The 24,791-nt window shown below is 50.0% G+C and overlaps 1 protein-coding gene across 1 annotated transcript in view; it reads right to left on the reverse strand.

The window, feature by feature from the left end:
• CACNA1G (calcium voltage-gated channel subunit alpha1 G) overlaps positions 1 to 24,791 on the reverse strand; it is a 141,328-nt gene that overhangs the window by 55,254 nt on the left and 61,283 nt on the right. The window contains exons 9-16 of the mRNA XM_057379402.1: positions 24,654 to 24,698; positions 22,958 to 23,322; positions 8,857 to 9,008; positions 8,142 to 8,327; positions 6,926 to 7,040; positions 6,065 to 6,220; positions 1,863 to 1,931; positions 953 to 979 (exon numbers count right to left, since the gene is read on the reverse strand). Of these exons, the coding sequence (XP_057235385.1) occupies positions 953 to 979; positions 1,863 to 1,931; positions 6,065 to 6,220; positions 6,926 to 7,040; positions 8,142 to 8,327; positions 8,857 to 9,008; positions 22,958 to 23,322; positions 24,654 to 24,698 (1,115 nt within the window). The remainder of the gene's footprint in view (positions 1 to 952; positions 980 to 1,862; positions 1,932 to 6,064; positions 6,221 to 6,925; positions 7,041 to 8,141; positions 8,328 to 8,856; positions 9,009 to 22,957; positions 23,323 to 24,653; positions 24,699 to 24,791) is intronic.

The raw sequence follows: 24,791 nt of genomic DNA on the forward strand, positions 1-24,791 counted from the left end.
ACTGCTCTGGCAAAGGGCACCAAGCCCTGTCACGATGGAGGACAAGTGGGGAGGGGGGGAAGATGCTGGGATGGGAGAAGCCAAGCAGACCCTCACTTTAGCAGTGAGAGCCCAGGAGCCCCAGAAAACCCCACCAAGGCTAAGCTGCATCCCCAGGAGCCCTGGCCAGCACTGCTGAGGTTTGGTGCTCGGGTACCTGTTGATTGTAAAATCCCACAAGGACCCCAGCATGGGACAGGAGGAAGGGATAAACCTAACACAGRTCAGTGCCCTGCACCTCATTGTTCAGAAAACCCCAGAGGGACGAGCTCCAACACTCCCCTCCTATTTACTGTGGGGTCACTAAACTGTTAAAGATATTTTTTCCAGGCAGGCTGAACACTCAGAGAGATATTTTCAAGGCTAGAGAGAGTGTGACGTGAAGCGTTGGCTCAAAACTTCCCCTCCTGAGGATCCAGGGCTTCTGTGCTATTCAGGGAAGCTCCTCCTGCAGGACKCAGTCTGAGAAGGTCAGGAATGCACCTTGCAAGGGGGAGCAGTAAAGTCAGGCTGGCCTGAGCTCTGCTGGACTCAGATCCAGTCTCTGTGTGAACAGGGGCTCCAGCTGGCTCCAGGTAYGCTCCCCACAGAGGCTCCCAGCTCAGCCTGTCAGCGGGCCTGCCAGGAATTACTCATTCTCCCTAATGGGTTATTAAAAGGAAATAAATAATGGGARGAATTTGACGTGATTTGTATTCCTGGAGCGCTCTTCAATGGCCCTAAGGGAAGTTTTAAGGGGGCACAACGAGACGTGGCCGAGAGGGTAAAGCAGAGCTGTTTGGGGACTTCCCACCCCCTTCCCCAGCACCAAACCCCACGTCTGGAGGGCAGTGAGCATCCCCTCCCAAACACCACGTGCCAGACTCAGGACGGTGCAGGCAAACATCTCGCAGCCGGCGCTGCTGCCCGTTACCTGTTCTTGCACTCCCAGTTTGCCTTTCTGGATAGAAAAGGGGTTATGAGAGAACAGGGAGTTAAAATCCTTTTGGGAAAACGAGGGTAYGTCAAGCTGGACCAGGCGGTACCGGGGCTAAAGCAGCCGGTACTGGAAGGGACGGACACACCGGGATATGAGGGGAAAGGGCTTTGGGGCTGAGGGGACAGCCAGGCTTCTTGGAAAGGACAGAAAGGGAAGGGAGTGCTGAAGAGAGAGGTGAGGTTGGCAGAAGGGTGAGGTTTGGGGTGTGCTGTGCTTCGGAGATCCACGGTTTCCTCGGACCAGGACCGTTCCTCATCCGGCACCGTGGTGTTCCCAGTGCCCCAGCAGCTCCCTGGGCCACACCACAGCATCACTGCCGCCGTCCTACCCTGTCCTGCAGAGCTCCCACGCACACTCAGTGCACACACACCTATCCAAACACGTTTGATTCCAGGTCCCTTCGCTCCTGGGTGTCCTCCCCCGCCTGCCTGAGGGAGCCTTGGCAGGCGTGCCCAGCTGTCAGCATCACCATCCACATCCCCAGGATGTGGCTGTGCCATGGACAGGCTGTGACAGCCCCTTGGGGACCCTGCCCCAGGGCACATGTCCAGAAAAGGGTCAGCAGAGCYGTGGCTGGAGCCACATCAGCCACCTCGAAGCACCCACCTGAATTTACCTGGCTCCCTCAAGAGAAGGAAGGGACTTAAAATCAGGGCTGACTCCACAATGAGGGTGACAGAACGGAAAGAAAAACCAAACAAAACACTTCCAAAACACCCAAATAAACCCCAAAAGGATGACAGCTACTACGATGAGGACAGCACCACGGTGTGTGACCAGGCACCACGAGAGAGACAAGCACGGTGGCGGTGGGATGTGCTGTGCTGTGCTGTGCTGTACGTACCCCCGCCGAGTCGACAGGCAGCTGAATACAGCTTAACTGCCCACTCGCTTCTTCTCGCTTGGAGATCTCCTGAAGGAGAGACGGGGGGAGGGAGGGGGGGAGGAAGGGGAAGGTGGGGTTCAATTTTCACAGTTTCAACAGCAGGAATGAGCGGGGAATMAAAAAAAAAAAAAAAAAAAAAAACMACCACACGAGAAGAGGCAGGGGAGGAGAGGGCAGGGGAGAGGAGGGYGGTRTRTGGCCACRATGGAGAGCCAGGCAGTGGCTCTGTCCCGCTCAGCCCTTTGGGGAGATCTCAGAGGAGATCTCAGGTAGAGAAAAGCCCTTTGAAGGGACCAGCCTTACCTTTAAATTAAGTGTTTCAAACAGAGCTTGCTTCAGCTCCTAAGTGATAATTGTGCTAATGAAACACCAGCTAATTATCGAAAACATGATTTTTTTTTGCAGCTGTATAATAGCATCCTTATTTATTACGCCTTCATTAAGCAGCAATGGAGGCCTTTAATGAATGTTTGATTAACACAATATCAGTGCTCTTGCAGGTGAAATACCTAATTTAAGGAGAGACATAATYTGCTGTGAGTTCAGATCCCTTCTCAGTCCTGTTAGGGGAGACATCCATTTAAACCAGGGGTCAGTAGGCAAGGGGCACAGCTTTGCCACCCGCATGGCCCCAACACCATTTCACAGCACCAGAAATCAGCCTTTCCGTGCCCACTTGGCAAGCACACATCCTTTTTGACCTTGTTGTGTTTCCCCTTGYTCAGGGGTGGTTCTCCCAACGTTCCTCAGCATTTTTCAGCACTGTGGTTCCATCCCATGGGGCGGGAGGGGGTTTTGTGCTGCAGCAGGAGGGCACAGATTGTCCCACCAGCTGAATTTCTTGTCTACAGGGCAATGAATCTTTCCTCTGGTTGCTAAATGGTTACAAAACTCATCGCAGCCAAGGCTGGGGTGAAGGGTTTAAGGACTTGCCAGCTCTGTGATGGACACTTAACTTAAAGTCTTTGCTTGTAACAGAGAGAGACATGGAAAAGCCATTGAAAGGGAAAAGATGGAAACTTTTCCTTTCACAAGGAAAATCCCACAGAAGCCGATCGGAATGCAATAGGCAAGGGATGCAAGAAAAACCATCCAAAATCTCTGCTGCAGGAGGAAGGGCTGTTCCCTCTRCTGAAAGCCCAGAAGTCAAATGTCCACATTTCCCCAAGGATGCCACCTCCAGAGAGCAGGTACTGCCCTGCAGGGGAAAGGATGGACAGGCTGGAGGAGCTGGGGTGCCAGGGAGGGAARGGGGCACAGAGGAGGGGAAGGATCAAACCCACGAGCGAGGACAGATGGGGACAAYGGGACACGAACTGGGAGGATTACCAGTGGAAGAATACACCTCGGAGATAATACTATTAGGAATTCCCTGGGGAKAGGAGCTTTGTGCCTGACTAAGAGGAGTCATTTCTTGCTTCAGAGAGAAGTCTCCAAGGCAGGGACCTGAGAGGTCAGGCAGCAATTTCCAGTTAGCAGCTCGATCAAACAGAATYCCCTGCTCACCTTCCCCACACCAACACCAGGTTCCAATTCAATCAGAGAACGTGCAGTCAAAAATAACCACGTGGTTAAAAAGTCCTGCCTGTGCTCTGGCATGAGAGGAGCTGGTTACCAAATAAAAGGGAAAAAGCAGGGGGGGGAAAGAAAAACAAACTCAATCCTGCAAAATACATTGCTCCATATTTAAAGTTTGGAAGAGGCCCTTTTAGTTTTTCAGCTGCTTATAGTCATCTGCTGCCTGGCAACTGGGGCTGCAAAGCCATGCACTAAAATTAACGAGGTGCTTGCGGATTGAGGAAAGGCACTCAAGGACCAGGGAGATAAAGACAGCAGCCCCAGGATTGTGTTTCAGCCCAGAAATCTGAAGGAGAATGGAAAAAGAAAAAACAAACCCAACAAACTCAACTCAGAAGAGTCAAGTGCAGTGACGGGCGGGAGACGCCGGGGTTTGTTTACAGCGAGAGATGATCTCTCTATTAATTCTGCTTAGGAGAGGATCCTCTGTGTGCTGGCTTGCAAAAACCAGAACGTGATCTCTGTTCACAGAGCTACACACCAGCAAAGCTGAATAAACACGAWCCAGACCTGGGGCCCGACCTCCAGGGACATTTGTTCCCTGCCTGCTGCAGGAAACCTGGGCTGAGCCGAGGGATCTCCTGGTGGTGTTGCACTTTACTGGAAGAACGTGGAGAACTCAGAATAATGAGGATGTGGAAAGAAGATTATTATTAAAAGGCTATCATCAGAGCCTGAGATATAAAATAGCACTGTAATCAGAGTCACAAATTATAGAAATATGGTGTGAGTTTGTTAAAATGGCCTTGGCTGGGCAGGACTGGCAGRCAGGGTTTGGTCTTTGGGGCTGGCTGGGTCCTGGTCCCTGTGCTCACCTCAATACTGGCATGAACATCACTGGCTTCAGGCTGTCCCAGAGCTGTCCCAAATCATCATTCCTCCCTGATTTACACAGCACTTAAAGCACCTTTCAGCTCACACGGGTATCCTGGAGCTGGCTGGGACCACCCAGCACTGCCCTGGCAGGGAATGGGGCAGCCCTGCTGCAGAAAACAGCCAAGAGCAAATTTAAACAGCACTGCAGGCACTTCCCTGACTCCAGGGCAGCCATATCCTCAAGGACATCATTGCTGGGATAAAATCACACCACATTAGGCCAGGACATGACTGGACAGGGACTTGCACAGCTGGCACAGTCTGAGGGATCATTTGCTGGCCAGGGAAGAGGTGCCCTGCAGCAGCGGAGCAGGAGCATGATCCAGGATGGAAAACATCACTGATCTGAGGAGCAGAGGTGTCAGCCTCCCTCGAGGGCTGGGGCTGGCAAGGGGGTGCTGCATTTAAAGGCTGCAGCCTTTTCTCTGCACAGCRGGGCCACCAGGTGATCTCCTGTGCTGGTGACCTTCAAAAATCAATTTGCCAGACCGAACAAAGGTTGGGTTTCGAAGCTGTCACCAGGAGCAGACAAGGAGCTTTGTACCTCTTCTCACTCAGGCAAGGAAACATTTTTTGCTATTCCAGAAAACTGGGCAAGGGAACATTTTGCTCGTGGAGAGAACCTGGCAGTGATTGTCCCTTTGGCTGAATGGTGGGAGGGGGATTTACAGACAGAAACAGCTACAACAAAAACAATTTGAAAAGAAAAGCACCAACACGGAGAGAGAGACTATACAAAAAAAAATTCTTCTCGCTATGTCCTGGTATGACTCCATTAACTTAACTCCAAACTTCAAAAATAGTAATGATRATAAAAACAGTTCTGTTCATAGGACGGCAGGATACTACAATACACATGCAACAAATCTTAAATAATTTTTAGTCACCCCAGAACACTTATAAAAATCAGAGATGATGTGTAGAAGCACAGCCCATCCAAGCAGACCCCAGTGAGGAGTTTTAGGTTATATTTACCTCTCCAACCAACCCCCTGGGCAGGGTGTAAGGGTCCCCATCCCATATGGGTGCTCTTGAACTGTTGGACAATTTTTGCAGGGAGCAGGTGGACATCACAAATCCTCCACTCTGAGTGGGACATGCACACCCACCCCAAGCTGGACAGTCGGATTGGCAGGAGGATGGAAAAAAAGGTTGAGCTCAAACCTAAGTGCCCCTCAAAGCCTCCAGCAACCCAGCCTCATGGAAGCAGATGGCAGAGCCCAGAAACCATGTACTTTAAAATATGCAGAGCACTGCAGGGCTGGAAACTGGAAGAGCTCCATGAATGCATACCATGAAAAAAGATAATCGTGTCACTAATCTCTTACCAGCCTGTGTAAGTTTTCAGGAGGGGCCTTTAATCTGGCTGACAAACACGGTGGAAACTGTTTCAAAGGGACTGTCACAGCAGCGATCCCATCCGCAGTGCCTGACTCACCACTCAATTCCCACTCCTGCATTAATGCTAACAATGCTTTTCATTTAAGCCCTTCATTTAGAGGGTTTGCTGTATTAAATTGCGCCACGGCTATGGGAAGGAAAAAAGAAGAAGAAAAAAAAAATAAAAAGAAGACCTAATATTTTGCCCCACTTTTTTTTTCCCATACCACTTTTTTGTCAAGGTACTGCTGTCCATCTCTAAAATCAAATTCCAGGAAGTTCTGAAACTTGAGAAGAAAGCAAAGGCACGAGCATGAGGACATTACCTCTGTCTGGAAACCCTCTACCAGRATGGCCACCAGCAGATTGAAGAGGACATAATTCCCAAAGGTCATGAGAGCGATGAAGTAGAGAGCAGCCCAGGATGAGGTGGAGGCCATGCCGTTGTAAAGGACCTTGTTCCAATCTTCCTGGGTCAAAATCTGCAGAGGAAGGGTATCAGGAACATGGAGATGCTGGAGGACAGCATGTTCCACATCCATGCTCTGGACAGGCCAGACAAGCACCCTGCTTTTAGGGCATCCACTGTAGATGTAACCACAGGAGGATAAATCCCTTCTGAGCTGAGGAAAAGACAGGAGCAGAGTGATTTGGATTCCCAACCACCAGCAAGGACCCTGTGCAAACTGCCCTGACTGTCCCTGACATCCAGGGACTGCCATAAGGGAGGGTAACATCACCCTGGCCAGACCTTTCCTTTGCACAGCCAGAATGACTGAAAGTCCTTCACAGATCCCAGATTTACAGGGCCCAGAGCTGCTAGAACAAAAACTGCACATATCAACTACAAATCAGATTCCATCATTTGTCAAAATATCACTGCAAATGGTCCTGATCTCCTCCTTTCCATCCTTTCCCTCTGCATTGACTTTCACCCACCCAATCTGTACCCTGCAAACACAAGAGCCTTCTGCCCCAGCAGTCCCTCCTCACCAGGGCTCTGATTTAGTCTGGAAAACAGTCTGAAAAAACAGCCTGAAAGCCCCCATAAACCTGCACTTCTGATTTTGGGTCATGTCCTTTCCATGGCACGGAACTTCGTGAAGCTCTGTGGGATGCTTTGGACAACAACCCCAGTGTYTGCAATCCCAAAACACCCATCAGTTGTGGCATTTCCCATTTTGTACCTGGAAAACGGTGACGATGGCCCAGAGCAAGGAGTCGAAGTTCTTCCTGTCGGGCAGGGTGTCCCCATCCCGCTCCGAAGCGAACTTGCAGCCAAAGAGGTGCATCCCCAGGATGCTGCAAAGGAYRGRAARMAAGGGCTCAACAACGGGACCACCASACAAATCAGTAATCACACAGCAGGGCTGACTGTCTCCTGATTTTACCTGGGCAAATCCTTTATGATTTTTTTTAAAAAAAGATGGATCCTTTGTTCACTGAAAAACATGCCTTGAGATCACGCAAACCAGCTGCGAATTTAGGTCAAATCCGTCAAGGAGTTTCAACCAAAAAGTATGTCTSCTCCTTATTTTTCTTCTGCTTCATTTTTTTTGTAAGTCAAAACATTGTCTTTCAACATTTTCTAAACAAAATGTTTTGACTTTCTGTTTTGCAATGACACATTTTCAGCAAAATATGCTTCAATTGAATTAGGAAGACAAAAAGGGCTTCTGTGAAATGCCTGAATAAGACATATCAGGGGACTCGAAACAGCTTTTTCAATTTTGACAGGAGAACAGAATACCTTTCATTATGGATAGATACTAAAAGAATAATCTGCTTTTCCCTGCTCTCTGCTAGTAACCTGAATAATCAAATTATTTACAGCTCTGCTGAGCACCACAGCTGCAAATGGCAGTTTTGCAGTCTCAGTGGAAGAAGGGGCATTATCCCATGGAAAAGACTGCCTTTCTTGAGCCTTCCCAGTGCCTGGATTGCTCAAACACTCAAGGCTGTAGAAGGAGAAAAGCTCTTCTCAAAATCTAGACCAAAATCTAAAAATACGGGGCTACGCCAACCCTGTTTCTAACATTTCTACTTGTTTGAAGACGAGGCCATGCAAAACCACGTCTGACATTTTTTTTAGGAACACCATCCTCTCCTTGGCAATATTTTTAGCACTTTCTGATAGCTSGTAAGGAATGGGATTGCTGTCTTGGGGTGATGTCAAGGAATCATCCAGCTTGAAGGATTTTCTTTGTAARCCAATTTTGCAAAGACAAACCTTTCATTTGGCCAACTGAGAGAATTTAGGGCAGCAAACCACTGCCTGTGTTGTTCCTGGGACTGCCCACCTCAGCCTTGTCCTGGTGTGGACTCTGCCACCTCTTCATCCCACCACGGGATCCCATCTAAAAACCCCGAGAACCCTCAGGAGAAGGATTTGGAAACGCTCACCTGAAGATGAAGATGAAGAGCATCAGCAGCATGCAGAAGGTGGCCACGTTGTCCATGGTCTTCATGAGGACCACGAGCTGGCGTTGCAGGGCCGGCATGAAGCGGACCAGCTTCAGCACCCGCATGAGCCGGAAGGTGCGCAGGACCGAGAGCCCCCCGCCCTGCTGGCCCACGATCTCCCACACGCTGGGGAGGACAACAAAAGTCAGGGCATGATGACAGGATGACAGGACAAAGCCTAACGCAAAGGCCAGGAGGAGAGGGAGAGAAGGGGAGGCGAAATTCAATGGAAAGTGGGCAGAGATGCGCTGCCAATGCCYGGCGGCGATCTGGACTCTGTCCAGGCTTGCAAAGAGCAGAGCCCCACTTGAGTGTCAAAAATATGCCTGGAAATCAGTGACTGCAGCTGCAGGGGCAATTATAGCCTTTGCATGTGCCAAAAAAACAGAGATACTTAATCGGGCACTGGTTGTGCCATTTGGATCCCAGATTGTCCCAGGACATCGGGACTGATAGCTTTCTGCTCGGGCCTCTCTCTGAAATGACCATAAAATAATCCCARGATATGTATTAGCAATCATGTCTAAGTGCATTAATTACAGAGAGAAGTGTAAAGTGTCACGGGAAGGTATTTATGCCAAGCCTCCATTACTTTCTGTTTAATTAAACAGCCAAATGAGGAGAAACATGCATAAAGAAAGCTCAAGGTTTGTACCTAATCACCACAATGATCCCATCGAAGATGTTGTATGGATTCTTAATGTAGCCAAAAGGACCATAAACAAGGACTTTCAGCAGCATCTCCAGGGCGAACAGGCTTGTGAACACAATGTTGCTGATCTCCAGGGCATTGGTGAGTTCCTCCGGCTGGGGGAAGAARAGCAGGAAATAGAGAAAATGAACAGCACAGCTCCATTTCCAAAATCACACRTGGAAACACAACAAGCCCCACAAGTGTGAGAATACTGATGCCGACGGTGCGGGGAGAAAAAGGCAATAACTCACTCAAAGCCCAGGAGACGGGAGAAAAATACTATCAGAGTGCTTAAGGTTTAGAAACCCATTGTAAATTCAGCAGGTAAATCCAGACGTGGACTTCACGTTAATCAGAGCTTTAGTACCACCTCGGGAGGTTTAGGCAGAAGTGGCATGTACTGAGGCTTAATGCTTTGACATTCCCCACACCGACTCTCCTTATGCAGAACGGAAAGTCAGGCCATTTTCTCACATAAATATCCCTTTAGGGCCTGTCTTTTTATTTAGTAGCTCATCAAAAGCTTTGAGCTAASGTTTTTCAAAAGCAGAGATCTGAGGTGATATAACCAGAATGGCTCAAGAAAAAAATCTCATTATCAGGAGGCCCCAAATCTGAGGGCGACTGAGGAAAGGCCCAWTCCTGGCACTCCAGACTGGAGATTTGAAAATAGAGGTATGAAAAAAAAAAACAAAAAAACCCCACCACCCTTAACAAACAGATTCCTGGTAGTCTTGGACCTAAATTAATACCTTTTATGTTTTTTTAGCATGTTTCACAGAGGGYTCCCAACAATGCCTGCAGATGCCCAGCGCTGCGCTTTCCCCGACGGGTGGGCGGGCATTATCGGAAAACATATGGCAGGAGACAAAACCCGCTGGTGTAGTCTGTGTAGGATCACTCCCTGGCGAAGGCAGGATCCACATCTCAGATCCCTTCTCCCCGTTTAACCCCAGCACGGGGCCGTGGCTGCATGCTGCCGCCGAGAGGTTTCATTAAACCTGGGAGGGAGCTGATRTCCCGCTGGCAGATGGTGGGGGGGYCAYGGCAGCAGTKGGCTGGCACAGATCACCAAACACCTCGCACACGGCGGCTGCTGGGGTCCCCTGGGGGAGTTTGGTGCTCACTGGCCTAAATCCTCACCAGGGTGGGTTATGGTCAGGTGTGCCCCTTCACAGCAGCCACAACACGAGCAGAAGACAATGAGCAACGCATGTCGGTGACTGCGCCCACCACTTCCATGAAACACCTTCATGACCACCCAAAAACTTCTTGTGACAGACCAGGAGCTGCCACACCACAGCATGGGATTGAGGTGACCCAACCACGAGAGCAGAAGGCTCAGGGGCAGAGTCAACACTCGGTCAACCACATTTCAGAGCCCCCCAAAATTGCAGTGACCAAAGGCTTCATGGATATACACTGTCAAACAAACAGATAAATCCATGCAGGCGTTCAACTCTTTCTTTCTAAGGGTTAAACTACCCAGGCCTTTGCAGCTCAAGTTCCACCAACCCAGTGTGAGGGTAGAAGGGACCCAAACTGGTGTRATGTTATCTCAGCACGGCAGAGAATCCCTGTGGACTCGCACTGATATCGGTGGGAGCCTGTGAYGACACAGGGTAGCSAAGGGGAAACAGCAGCATTTAAAAKAAAACGTAATAAAAAATAATAAAAAGAGAGTGTGTTGAACACAACTCATACCCATCAAACATCCCTGCAGAGGAACAGATCCCTTGGCTAGAGCTTGCCAAACACACGGTGCACACAGCCCAAATCACCTGCTCGCTGATCCACGGCTGAAATACAAATGCTGCGGCTCCCGATATTAAATTCAGMCGTGGTTTAGAGCCACAATACCTATGGGAGCACTCAGACATGGGGTAATAAATAGGCCAAGAACTTATATGTCAAGCTGCACCTCAGGACAATTTGAAATAGCTGAAAGTCTGCATTACTCACAGAAAAATGCCAACTCATTCATGAGTGCCCCAGCGCCGAGGCAGGCTGTGCTGYTATCAGTAGCTCGGTGATATGGCTGGAAAGGAGAAGTGTTCCTGGAAGCTTTCCTTCTCATCCATCAGCACCACCAACTTGGGTCCTGAAGGCTGATTTCCACCCTCTACTCCCCCTGCCAAATCCACCTGGCCCCACAGGCACAGCCCAGTTAAACCCCTCACCGTGACATCCCTTCCTCGTGGGGGCTGACATGGAAAATTCAACAGCCCTGGAAGAGATGACATGTTAATAGCATGGATTAATGAAATTTTGGGATTCATGGAGCACTTTCTGGTCAGAGATGTCATTGGGATGTGCAAATCTGGATGGGAGGCTCTGGCAGGGCACAGCTGGGTGATGTGGGAGACAGAGAGGGAACAGCATTTATACTGCAGCTCTCTCAGGACCCTCAGCACACACTGGAAGGGCCATGACCTCTCAGATCCATGAAATTTCCCTCCCAGACCCCCCAGTTCCCAACATCCAACACCCAAACACCACTGGCTTGTCAGTGCTATCAATCAGCCCTTGCAATGAGGAGATGCTCAGCACCCACAGCCACACCAAATCCGTCTGCCTCCCCCTGCTCCACCCCAAAAATGCTGTTTGGCCTCCCAGTCCTCCTTCACACACTCTTTTCCACGCCTCTTGCAGGAAACAATTTTTAACATCTGAGACATTGGGCAGACATAATAAAAATGAAGACTGGGARCTCCTGAACCAGAGGTGAGAATTAATATCCAAAAATCTAAGATTAACGGCCAAAGAGGGTTGAAAGAGAAAGGGAAAACTTCCCTTTCATCCATCCAGGAGAAGAGAATAATCTCCAGAGCAGCCTGGAGCTGTGCTGGGGAGGGCAAACTGAGCATCTCCTGGGAGCACACCCCAGTCAGACCTGGCTGAGTTATTTTGCTTTGGGAAACAACACATCCCTGAACAGTTGAGATGGGGCAATGCGAATTACTTGGGGGATTTCACAGCCATCTGCAGAGCAGGGCAGCCCCCCAAGACCCTCAGGCCCACTCTGGGGTCCCCAGAGCAGCTCATGAGTCCCCTGAAGCTGCTCAAAATCCCTTTCATGGGACACAGAGCCACWGCTGGTCCATGGGGCACTCCTGCCATGGGCACCACTGGGATTTATTTGTACCAACAGAGGGGGGCTGTGGTTGTGATCCTGCCCCAGGGAACCCCAGCCTGGCAGAAGGGATTCAGCCCCTTCTGAGAATGCCAGCTGTGGGATTTTCATTCAGCCACAGATGTATTATAGATAATGAGATTATTTATAAGATGTTCCTACTCTAGAGAAATCAGAAATRTGTCCGAGACCTCTTTCCTGAGACATCATTGCAGTACAGCAGGAATGTGATTTTCTCTCCCATGGGAATGGAAATTGCCATCCCATCCCAAACAGGAATTCAGAGTTTCGGACTTAGCAAACTAAAACATTGTGCACAAAACCTTGGAGGTTCTTCCCTCTATTTCAATCCTCATTTCTTTGTCCCTTTGCTCTGTACTGTTAATCAACCAAAATTAAAAAGCATAAATAAAAGTCAGATTGAAGAAGATCATGGAACTTTTTGTCCCCCAACTGTTCCATACGGACATTTCAAACGCTTCAGACAATATATTCCAACAAAGTTGGAGGGTTTTTTGAGGCCAGTCCACTGAAACTGCTCCTCTCCCGCAAACMGCTTCAAATGTGATAAACTGCCATTTTCTGACAATAACTGTCTAATCAAAACACTATCGACCAGCTCTAGACATGATGTACCTGAGAGAGTCACTGACTCCTGGCACACAACCAGCTCCATGGAGCCTCGCTGGGCTGGGAGGAAAAGAGCTGACAAAATCACTCACATTTTCTCTCTGAGGGCCACAGCACAGCAGCTGGAGGAAGTAAAAGCTTTCCTTTGACTAAATGATATATTGTGTGGAAAAAAAGTCCCTCCAGGATCACCCTAAAAAGGACATTTTTCAGGAAGCAGAACCTGAGGTGCAGAGCCTGGGGTTTCTATGMAGCACAAAGCCTCTGCCCACCACCTCCATCACAGCACAGCTGCCACAGCCTCAGCTTCTCCATTAAAAGAAGACTCTGCTAATTCTCTCATCAGTAGCAGCAGTGCCTAATTAAAAGGAAAGCATCCTATGATTAAACGAGCAACACCCAGAAAGAGCGAGATCCAARCGCAATTCAGCTGTGGCACAAAGCACCAGCTCCGCCGACGACGAGCCCTCGGTAAATACCGAATTTTGTTTCCAGCACATCTCGCCTTGCTGGACAYGCAGACGTGTTGTCCTGGATAAATCATTCCCTGTTAGCCGTGTGTTTGTGTAGTGTCGATCTGTTGATGCACCGAGGAGCGCATTGACGGGTTGTGGCAGCGCAGGGAATCGGAGCAGACAGGGCAGGATGAGAGCCAGGAACCCACCCAGCCCTGACCCTGCCTGGCACGGGGTGAGTGTGACAGCCAGGAGGGCACACTCTGCATCCTGCCCAAGGATTCAGGCAGGGCTGGCTGGCACCAAGCAGGGCATGGCCAGGGGGGACAGGAGGAGGCAAGGGGTGATGTTCCCAGAGTGCCTCAGGATGTATCTCAAAGCTGAAACAGCACCTTGCCCTTGGTCAGCATTCAGAAATTGGCTGTAATGTGTTTCTTCCTCTTTTTTTTTCCTTTTCATATTTTAAAGCTGAATAGAAGCTCATGAGCCATCTTTCCAATTGCAGAAGGGACACACTCTGTTTCTGTGGTGCTGCTCCACCCTGCASGGGCTCCAAGGTRTCCRAGCGAGGCTGTRGGCACTGAGTGAGGGGCTGGGGACCAGGAAAAGTGCAAGACCTTGGGCCTGTGTTCCCCAATTCCTGAAAAACACGCCCTGCTGCTGGATGAAGTGCCCCAGCAGGCAACGGCCAGATTTTAAAAGGCTTCCAACTCCTGTCTTCTTCCAGTTGTGACCCCTTTAGTGCACAGACTCTTCATCATCATCATCAGAGCTGCACCCAGTGCATGGGCATGGCTGGCACAGATCCATCCATCCCAAATCCCCCTTGCCCAGACAGCAAGCTCCAGGCTGTAGTCCTGGCCTTGCCCAGCCCCTGAGATGCAAAAACAAAAAAAAAAAAAAAAAAAAAAAGCAGAAGCACCCCAGGGTCTTTCCTCTCTATTTTGCTAACAATGAAATAAAACAGAAAAAACCCTCTCTGTCTCACCACAGCACAGAGGGAGGGATGGGATGACCAGCCAGGAGGCAGATCCCTCCTGATCCCRAGGGATATCTTTGGGATATCGCTCTGCTTCTGTGAGTGGATTCAGAAGACCGTGAAAACTTCTAACCCATTCAAACTGCTGCAAGAATAAAACCTTTCTGAAATGATTACCATGGCAACTAGGAAAAATAACACAGAAAGAAAATAGCGACCTCAGCTATTTCACAGGAAACACCAACAACGTTTTACTGACTCATCACTTGCAGATTTCTAATATATATACATAAGAAAAAAAATCAAATGGGTCACACAAAGATAGGATTTTCAACTTGGCACTGTTCTGTTAAGATCCTCTCCACCCTCCATGGGGGTGCAGACACACACCGGGTCCACCTCGGAACAGGAGCCAGACCACAAAGTCCTGGGGCAAAAAGCAAGAAATTCTGACAAACAGAAGCAGCTCTTAATTAACAAAATGAGGTGCCCTTTCTTTGYCCTCTCCCACGCTGAGTTCCCCATCACTGACAGCTCACGGCTGTGTCCTCAGCCAACCCACAGCCTTCTCCATGCGCTGCCCTCATCACATCCACGTTAATCCCCTCCATCAGTGCACCCACCAAGCCACAACCATCCAAAATCCCACTTGGGTTCCCTTCAGTAAATACAGCTCCTGTCGGCTCCAGAGCTGCTTGCACCTTTATAAATAGAAACTCAATCCACGCATATTTTCAGCAATGACATTCATTGTCTTTGGGGCTCCTTAAAAGGTATCAGGCTTTAACTATTGTCCTGAGTCCAGCAGTGCAAACCTGAGCAGTGCTTAATCGGGCTCTGATAGGCTTCCTCTGCTCRTCCTTTGCCAAATTGGTTGGAGAAAACAATTCAGAAAGTAGCAGGATTGCAGCAGGTTTGCTCTGCTCCTCCTGGGACTGTAGACATGGAAAAGGGCAGCATGCTCGCTGCTCAGTGGGCTGGAGGAGGACTGCTGGGATGTTCAGGATTTACAGGCWTTTATTATAAGGAAATGACTTTGACAGACAAGTGAACAAGTCCAGTTACATCCCTTCACTGCATGGGAAAGGAGGATTTTCTTATGGGCTGAATGGAGGCTGAATATTTCATGCCACAGCAAGTAATGCTGTAAGAAAGGGAGGAAAGCAGCTTTCATTYCGGAGAAATCAGAGCTGTCTGCACAGGAGGGATTCCCCTTTCCACCATCTCTGCTAATCTCCTTGTCTTCCACACAGTTTTCCCCAGTCCAATCAACAAATGTCCCTTCCACCCCACATCTGCAGAGGGAAGGAGCTGAGTCCCATGGACACGGCACCTTCTGTGCAACACCTTCCTCTCCGGCACGTTTTTATTGAGGAATGATAACCAACAGCCAAATTGCCTGGCCCAGAYGGGGCTGTGTCCCCATGCACATCCTGTCTACCTTGAGATTGGSGTGCAAATGAGGGGATGAGCCCCAAATTTGATGGACAACCTCATCAACCCACCTGAAGTGACCATGCCCAGGCCCACAAACAGGACCTTCAGACCTCACCCTCCTTCACCAAGTCCTGCAGCTGGGTTCTCTTTATCACTCTCAGGAGGCACAGCAGATATTCTTGCCTGAACTCCTTATCTCTCTCCGCTTGAGATTTCTGGATGAATATTATCCCAGAAAATGCAAGAAAAACATGAACTGGCTCATCCCTCTGCCCAGGTTTCGAAGGAGCTTAAGCTGAACAAAAGCTGCATTTCCACTTGGTCACACCTTGTAAGTACTTGAGATTTAAAGCCCTCTATTTCTGGTTAATCTAAACCAAGTTTGAAACTTATCTCCCCATTAGTACTTGAGAAGGGACCAGGGGGAGGGAGGAAATAAAAAGAGGGAAAGAAAAACGCTGTCACTGTAGGGCTCCTGCACAGTTCTGCTGAACCTGGGTTTCTGATGCTGGTAACACTATCTCTAATGCTGACAGACGTCCATGGGGGAAAAGCYGCTCGTTTCCTAACATCAGCAAAAAACCAATTATAACAAAGAGCTGAAATCCAGCAGAGATGAGGGGAAAAGCGCTCGGCTCCTGTCCCYGCTCCCGCTGGGGGCTGAGCAGGATGGGAAGGGGCTCTGTGAGGACACAAGCAGCAGCAGGGCAGAGTCTTGAGTGCCAAAAACATTGGGACAAACCTCTACCAGGAGAACTGGGGAAAAATATGGACTGATCCCTGGGAAAACACCAACAAGCAGAAGTGCTTGCGGATGAAAGCRTTCGCTGGTGCAAGCTGAGGGTGCTCCAGATGCTCTAGCTGAATTTCCTGGCTCCCACCCAAGGGGAACAACCACAATAATCAGGGAAAGAACAGAGAGAAATGCCTGGCTATCTGCAGAGAGCAGCGATTTTTCATCCACRCGGGGATGAAGCGGATTTTGAAAGTGCACATCATTTTCCCATTTCACCGAGCCGGAGTCTCTTCTCAACGCTGCCTGAGCAGAGATAACACGAGGGTATGGATGGCAGCTGAAACAACAGCTGTAATGATAGGATCTGAGGCAGCCCGAGTATTGCCAGCCTCTGAACTAAATTAACAGGAAAGAATTGACACTTACKGTTCCCCAACCAGGGAACTGAAGAAAACTTTAGTAGGTGTCAGGGAATCTATAWAGGCTCATCCCTAAAGCGTGCAGAGAACTGATATATCTGATTAAAAAAAAATACTCTTTCCAGTTGCATGAAATCTCATTTAATTTTCAAATAATTCAGTCTCCAGAACCAGGATAAAGTCTRCTTTGTAGGCACAGCCCATTTTTTAACAACTAAGAGAGCCATGGCATCTCTGTRTTTTTTACCCCTGGAAGAGCTTCCYGAGTGAGTCAATTAAAACACACGAGTTCCTACAAGACCTCATAAACCCTTCAAATCCCCGAGAAGCAGAAGAACCCCCCAAGGTCCATAAAAAGAATTACCCCCAATAACAAACAGAGAGCTGRTTTTGAAGTCAGCGATCCCAGCGATTAACAGCTCCGACAACTTCCATTAGCATTGACTCCTCCTGTCTCCAACAACAAGCCATTAATGAGAGTAATTCCTGCATAAGCAGGAGCTAATTGAATTCAGCACGTGCAAACCTATAGGGCACCTCGTTTTGCTGCCGTGGGAGTGCCCTTTGCAGCTGGAGTGCCGAGGAATTAAGCTGACGGTAGCTCCAAGCCCTACGTTGGGCAAAGCCAGCAGGCACCGAGGGAGGGAAAAGCCTCTCTGAACTGCCAAGGCTTTGATTGCTTGGCTAAGAGCAGCTGGCACGGGGCTGGAGAGATGTGTAATGGAGTTAAAGAGAGATGTGGGATGTGCACCCGAGTGGAAGGGGAGACACCTCCAGGAAGAGAAGACGCTGCGTGAACTCGAGGCCTTGTGAGCTCCTGGGAAGAGCCCAGGGCTCCTGGGAAGAGCCCAGGGCGGAGGGAGGTTGTCCAGGGAAAGGCTGTCTGATTGATTCAGGGATGCACACACCTCTGGAAGTGCCCTTCTGAAACAGAGCCTGATGAATCAGACTCACCAAATCAGGAATTTCACCTCAAAGCTGGGCTGTACYGTTCAGCTGGGGTGAGGCAGCCGGGGTGCAGGGTTAAGGGCACAGCTCAAATTTGTATCAGGGTGTGAGGCAGAGAGCCCCTGGGGCAGCTCCAGCTGCTRCCTGGACATGGAACAGGTCTTTGAGTCCCTGCACCCGCAGGAAAAAAATCAGAAGATGTGCAAGAGATTCCAAAAGTATTTTACAAAACAAAAGGATTCCCTTCCTTGCTGACCTGGAGACCTGACAAAAATCCATGAGAATCAAAGAAACCAAAATATGCGTGTCCTGGATTGACCTGGCATGGAGCCACRGAGGCTGGAAGGGACATGGGATTGTCCATGACTGCCCTACACAGCCAGACAAGGGTGAGCTGYAGCTGTGGGACCTCCCACAGCCTCCTCAGGAGGGAAGATCTCATTCTGGTACATYGGGGTGGTCAAAGGAGCAGCCTCCACATCTGACAAATCTGCAGCTGCCGCCAACCAGCAGCAAAACATTCAACTGAGCTGGAAACTGGCAGGGATTGGGATGCTCTTAATCACCAAATTTTGGGAGCAAAGTCCTGATCCCAAAGATGTCCTTATCTTTGCTCATATTGGGATCCTGACCTGATACTCTCCAGTCTGCCCAGAACTCTGGACACACCAGCACCCCAAGACCTGGGATACCAGCCTGCCCAGCGCCCCTGCCCAGCTCCCTCACACCTCTCCTCCACGGAACAATCCAATTTTCCTCCCACGTGGAGAAATCAGTCAGTGGGTGTCATGACAGCTAATAATTTCCAGTTACCTTCCTCCCTGCACRCTGAACTCAGGCAGAAGCAGGAGTACATAAATACCATTTGGGTGACTATTATTAATGCTTGAACCTGCAGCCTAATGGCTGCTCCACACTGGCAGGTTTTCTAACCCTTCACCTCCCCTCTCCATCATCCTGGATACCTAAAAATTTCATGTTCTYTGATGCTGATTAAGACAACCCTCATGCTCTCGAGCCTCGACTGTTTACATAAATAGACATTTTAATGCATTTTGCCAGCAAGGTTTCCTTTGACTCCTTGGCACAGATGGTTGATATTTCCGTGCTGTAGCAGCTATTAGATCGTAATGTTACCAGTGACAACTCTACATCATCTGTGCCCTGCTCTCTCCCCTGCAGCAGGATGCACCAGGAATTCAGCCTGAGATGCTGCCATGGACTGAGGCTGCTGCTGTGTCCTGCAGRAGGAGTTTGCCCACCTTGGCTTGGGTCACTGGGGCTTTGTGGATCCCTGCAACACCCTGGGGTCCTCCACTGGCTGTCCTCATTCTGGGGGGATGTCAGGCATTCCTTCATCCCACTTCCTTGAAGTATTCCCATGGAATGATGAGCTTTTCCACTTGGGTGCTGTCCCAGAGAGTCATTTGCCCTTGTCACCTCTCCAATTTGCTCTTAAAAATTAACAAAAGCCTCCCCACAGGTCTGAACCGATTCCTTCTTCCTTCTTTCAGAGACACCAGGGTTTTGGATTAGTCTGGATCCAAGTCCACACCAGATCCAGGCAGGGATTTGAACCCACTGCAGCTTTGGGGAGGCCAGTGAAGGACTCTCCAGTCTCTTTCTTGTTATGTTAACAATGGCAAAACACCGCAGAGACGGCGGCTGAAATTCAAGTGCTATTTAAACAAATGAATATGTAGGGTATAGTTCATACAACGCGAGTTCAGACAAGGAAACTCAGAACAGCCAGGGAGCTCAATATGAACCAGATTTTAAAAACAAAAACAAAACCCCAAAGCCCTTCCTCAAGGAAGCCCTTGCCGAATTTTTTCCCCTGCTGAGGAGTCCAACATCACGCCTTGTACTAAAGCCTTTGCATTTCACTCCAAGAAAAGACTTGGAGGAAAAAAAGGAAAATAAAAGCAGCACATTATGGAACAGAGCCTGGCTTAAAGCCAGGGCTGGGGGGAAAGCAGCACAGAAACCCTCTGGTTTAGCAGCACATTTTACTCCTGCTCTGTGGCAGAACAATCTTTTGCAAAGCCCCAGCTGTTTGAACCYGCAGTGCTGCAGAGGCTCAGCTTCCCTAAGGCGAATCAGTCAATTGGTTCAACAGTGTATTTAAAATCCCCYCGAGACTACCTTTAAATCACCTTTATATTCCTCTACCCAAAGCTAATAGTTTCTACCTGCATTTTGCTTCATCTCTGTAGAAAAACAAGCTATTTAGCAGCCACATTAATAATCCGTGGCAATCTGGTTGTCATTTCCCYGATGGAAAATTTCACACCGCTGCCCAGCAGCCGCGACGTGGCGAGGGCTGTGAGCACCTCACCCTGCTCTGCCTCCCTCCCACTGCCCCCAGAGTCAGGAGAACGGCAGGAGTTGGATTTGGAGGGGTGGGGTGGGGAGGAAATGCAGAATTCACCCTGTCAGGTGTACCTGTGGCTCAGGAACGTGCAGGAAGCACGTGGAAACAGCCTGGTGTTGAGTGAGAAAATCAGCGAGCTCAGGTCAGGAGGAGCTCAGAGGAAACCCAGCTCCTGACCATGTGATGGTAAAATGCGTGTGGACAGTTTAGTGTGGAAGAGGGCTGTGGGAAAGAGCTCTGGGAGGAAGAGGAGCTCCGTCCAGCAGCCCTGGCTGTGGGTGCTCAGTCTGGCCAGGCTGGATATGGGTGAACACAAACAAACAGCAGGAGCTGGGGGCCASTGTGTTCACCACACTCCCAATTGCCACTCATTTTTAGTGCCTTCAGAGAACCACTGCCAACCCAAACATCCCAACCTGGCCTTCCCTGGTTGCTGAGACTGTCAAGCAAGTGACTAAAAGGTTGTTTTGGGTCCCTCCAGGCTGCCTGTCCCAAACCCCCTGAGCAGCAAACTTTTCTCTCTGGCTATAATGAAAYTCTCAGCTCTGTCTTGAAGCCCAGGATGCTCTGCTGGTCCCAGAGCTGCTGAATCCCACTCAGCATTGCTGGGGACAGATGGGTGGGCAGAGCCTTTTCTCCTCTCACAGAGGAGCCCCTATGCCAAGGGACTGCAAAACAACGCAAGGTTTTGACACAACACCTTAAAATAGGTCCGTAAAATATTTACCCTAATATAGCTCCCTGTGCCCAGGGCAGCCTGTGGAAARCCCAAGAGGTAAATATTGTCTAAATAAGCAGAGGACTTAATATAGAAAGYCATGGAGTCAAGTACTCTTCAAGCCCCCTCTCGTCTTTGCAAACGTCAGAGAAGATAAATTTGACATAATCACTCACACTTTTAGGAAAGGCTTTTCAAAAAGAAAAAAAAAAATCAGGTTTCAGTGTTTATAATCTCTGCAGGAAGGCCTGGTCCAACATTTCACCCCTCTAATTCCTGCTCTCGTAACTGTCAGATTATGAAATTGCCGACTCTAAGCCTTTCGAGGTTACAAAGAAACACCTCTCTGTTCTCTGCCGCCACTCCGAGCAGATGAACTAATAAAAACAAGCTCTGCTATTCCCTCCAAATGCCTGGGAGAAAGGAATCTGGAACAGTAGTAGCTTCAAAATACCGTTAAAGAAAGCAACCACCCACCGCGTCTGGAGTCCCCCCACGCTTATCAGCTTCCTTCACCCTTGTTACCCGAAAACCACACAAAAAATCTGCCTCTTCCCATCCAGATGTTTGCTGACACTCACCCCTGGCTGGGGCAGAGACCAGAAACCCCTGCCCTATTTCTCCCAAGGCAAAGAATTAAGGAGCTGTGTTGCCTTTAGGGTGTTTGATGATGGGACCTTGCTCAGCCATCTATCCCCAGTGGGGTGATCCCACGGGTGGGATCTCCCGAAGGTGTTTCTGGTGAAGGGCAGCATGGTTTTGGCTTTTGGCTGTCCACCCCTTGGACAGTCACAGCAAAGACACCGAGGATCTGCTTCCACCCTTCAGCTGAAGGAGGAGTAAAGTCTTTATTGGTTTCTGTGAGCCACCTCCCCCCAGCTTCATCGGAGATGATCTTGCTGCGATTATTAAACTAAGGTGGAATCACTTGATCTTCCCTGCAGAGCTCCCACCAAGGGCACCAAGCGAAGGTGAAAGCGGCAAGGCTCTGGAGTGCTTTGCTGTTTGATGTGCACTGAAAACATCCCTCAGCCAGCCAGACTGCATCAGGGCGTCAGGGGGAAGGTGCTGGCTGGAAGGGACACATTGAGCACAGCCACGTCGCCCCGCGCTCGGTCACCGAGGCATTAACACCGCAGGGCGACAGCGGCATCGGGAGTGGATCCACAGCCACCRCCGCTCCCACGGGGAGATGTGGGAGAAACACCTCTGAGTGAGCCCGTGAGCAACTCAGCAAACAGGGAACGTGCCGGGAAGGGAGGAAAGTGAAGTCACGACTTGAGATGCAGCGAGATCCTGGCCAAGACTGGTGCTGGCACAAGGGTGGCTGTGTCTTTCTGGGAGCGCAGAGCTCTGGCATCTCGGGAGAAGCAGCRTTTTGGGAGGCCTCAGAAATGAGAGGGGTCTATAATAAGGGGTCTATAATAAGGTTTGCAGCATCTYTGCATCCCCACTGGCAAACTCTTCACCCCAAAGGAAGCAAGCACCTGCAGCACCACRTCCTGTCATGCCTGAGGCAGGGCACCACGCCAGGCGAGCCACAAAAACCACGTGAGGCCAGAGCAGGCAGAGCCTCTCTGAAAGCAGAGTCCTCGTCATCCTCATGGAGACGTTTCAAGAGGAACGTGGCAACTCCTTTTCTTAATGACTATATATAGGGAAAGCTCTGCTAGGTGACAAGCGGTGAGAGGCTGGAGCAGAGGCAGCCTCCTGCCTGCAAGGACTCAGATAATCAAGCGGAGGAATAGCCAGCAATGAGTCTATTTTGGACTCATCATGCTGCTGCTGGAGCGTTCAGCGAGGAGGCAAAGCCATTTGTTACCTCCTCTCCAGGGAGTGCAAGCTCAATAGTGTTCCCTGCCTGCAGCTGCACCGACCCCAGAGCCCACAGAGCCCAGCAGCACCTCAAGAACTGCCAGGCTCACTMTGACCTGGTGGCAAAGGGCTGCTCCCTGTCCTCAGTCCCCTCACCACAGACCCCAGGGGATGGTGGTCTCAGCACAGTGCTGAGCATACCTGGCAGGGTTGGGATGCAGGGCTCACATAACCAGCTACCATTCAAGGTGATTGCTGCAACCTCCAAGCAGGCTCACAGGGAAAAAAACCTGCCTTGTTSCAACCTGGGACAATTCCCAGAGCACTCCAATGCCTCCCACCCCAAACCATCCCTCCAGCAGCCGGATTCGCACCTATAACCCCACCCACGACCCCCCTGGACCAGGACAGCACTCACCTGCTCGTGGTACTCGATCCCCATGCTGAGCGTGTTGATGAGAATGGCCACCATGATCCCACGGCCGAAATATTTGCTGTCCACGATCTTCCGGAAGGTCTCGCACACCACGCTCCAGAAGGCCAGCACCCTGCTGGCTCTCTTGGCCCGGGCTCTGCCCCGCTGAGGGTCCCTCTGGTCACTGTACTGGGCATCCTGTGTGAACTCGTAGACCCCCTCGCTGTCYGAGTCGGCCGTCTCGTTGTCCGACAGCTCGGCCTCGCCCGCCAGCGCCGTCAGGCAGTAAGGGCAGCTCTCAGGGCTGCAGGAGCCGCCATCCAGCTTGGTGCAGGGGCTGGAGATCTTGCAAGAGCTTTGGCAGGGACCTGAAAAGCCAGCAGGGCAGGGAGAGGGCAGCTTGTTAGCTGGGATGGGGGGCAGCCACTGGAACAACCCCTCACCCCAGATATTGCCTCTGACACGACAGGTATTTCCTAATGGGAAAAGGGCTCCTGCTGGGTTCAAACCTGGGCTCCGTGGGTGCCTTCTGCCCAGTTCTGGAGCTGCTTTGCTGCCTTCAGGCAGACACAGCCCAGCCCTGGACCCTGAGCCCGTTTCCTTACACCTCTGCCCATTTCAGTGAGGAGGAAGTGCTCGGCTCCCCAGCCCCAGCACGCTCCCGGCTGTCATTCCTGGAGCACTGTCAGCAGCCTCCTTTCCTGCTCCTCTCCAAAGCCACCAGCTTCCCTCTCCACGTGCTGCCCTCAATGGCAGCTGCCAGGTGTCTCCTGRGTGAAAATACCAGCAGGATATTCCCCAAATTCCCCACCAGCTGGCCAGGGAGAGAGGCAATGCATGCGCCTGACTCCTGCATGGCAGTACCCAGCAGCGAGAACGCAAACGCTGTGCTAAACCAGCTCAGAGCCCAGCTCTGTGGGTTTATTCTCCATGCTGGGTGCAGGATTTGGTCTCTTCCCTGCACAGCTCCTGGCTGGAAAGATCAGTGCCACTGCAGTGGGGTGGAAAAGGCACTGGCTGCCTGGGAAAGCTTGGCCAGAAACACTTCTTGAAGGCTGAGAATGTTTGGATTAGGCTGGCCCAAACTCCCAAATCTCAGGGTGTGGAGGGGGAAAGAGCATTTTGCAGTGAAGATATGAAATCCCTGATCCAAGGAAGATGCATTCAGTGTCTGACTCTTAGAGGCTTCCTGAGCAAATCATAGATTTTTAATACTCGGCATCCGTGATTGCCCTTGAGCACTCGCACAAAGCAGGCACTCAATCTCCCTGAGCCTCACGTCCCATGAGAGCAGAGCTACGCAGTGCTCAGGGGTGTGATAGGACTCAGATCTGGAAATTGTCCATCTGYGAGCTCTGGCTGATTTTAGAAGTAGAGGATTCAGGAAATGTTCCCTGTAACTGGTTTGGGAATGGGGAGAAATCACAGAATTTTGTCCTAATATTTAATCTAAACCCAYCCTCTGCAARTCTAAAGCCATTYTGCCTTTCCTATCACTACATGTCCTTGTCTAAGTCMCTCTCCAGCTCTCTTGTACTTGTCTAATCTACAAGATGGGGATTGYAAAGAAAATGGATTCACTGAAAACCCTCATATCCCTTGCATTATTACAGGTATGAAGTCTGGAAGGTTGAAACCTCTCTCCTAAATCTGGCAATAAGAGGCATTAGGTTGTCCAGAATATTCYTGTTCATCTCACCTGGAAAGCCATCGCCTTTCTCTGTAACATGGACTGAAAAGAACCCTGCAAAAAATTCAGAAAGAGAAAAAAAAACCAAAACATTAGGGCATGGCTTGTATTTCTACAAAGCTAGAAAAACAAGAGTTTTATCCAGCC

The sequence above is a fragment of the Malurus melanocephalus genome, unplaced genomic scaffold (assembly GCF_030028575.1).
Source record: "Malurus melanocephalus ecotype Western Australia unplaced genomic scaffold, MMel_1.1 scaffold_403, whole genome shotgun sequence".
Lineage (NCBI taxonomy): Eukaryota > Metazoa > Chordata > Aves > Passeriformes > Maluridae > Malurus > Malurus melanocephalus.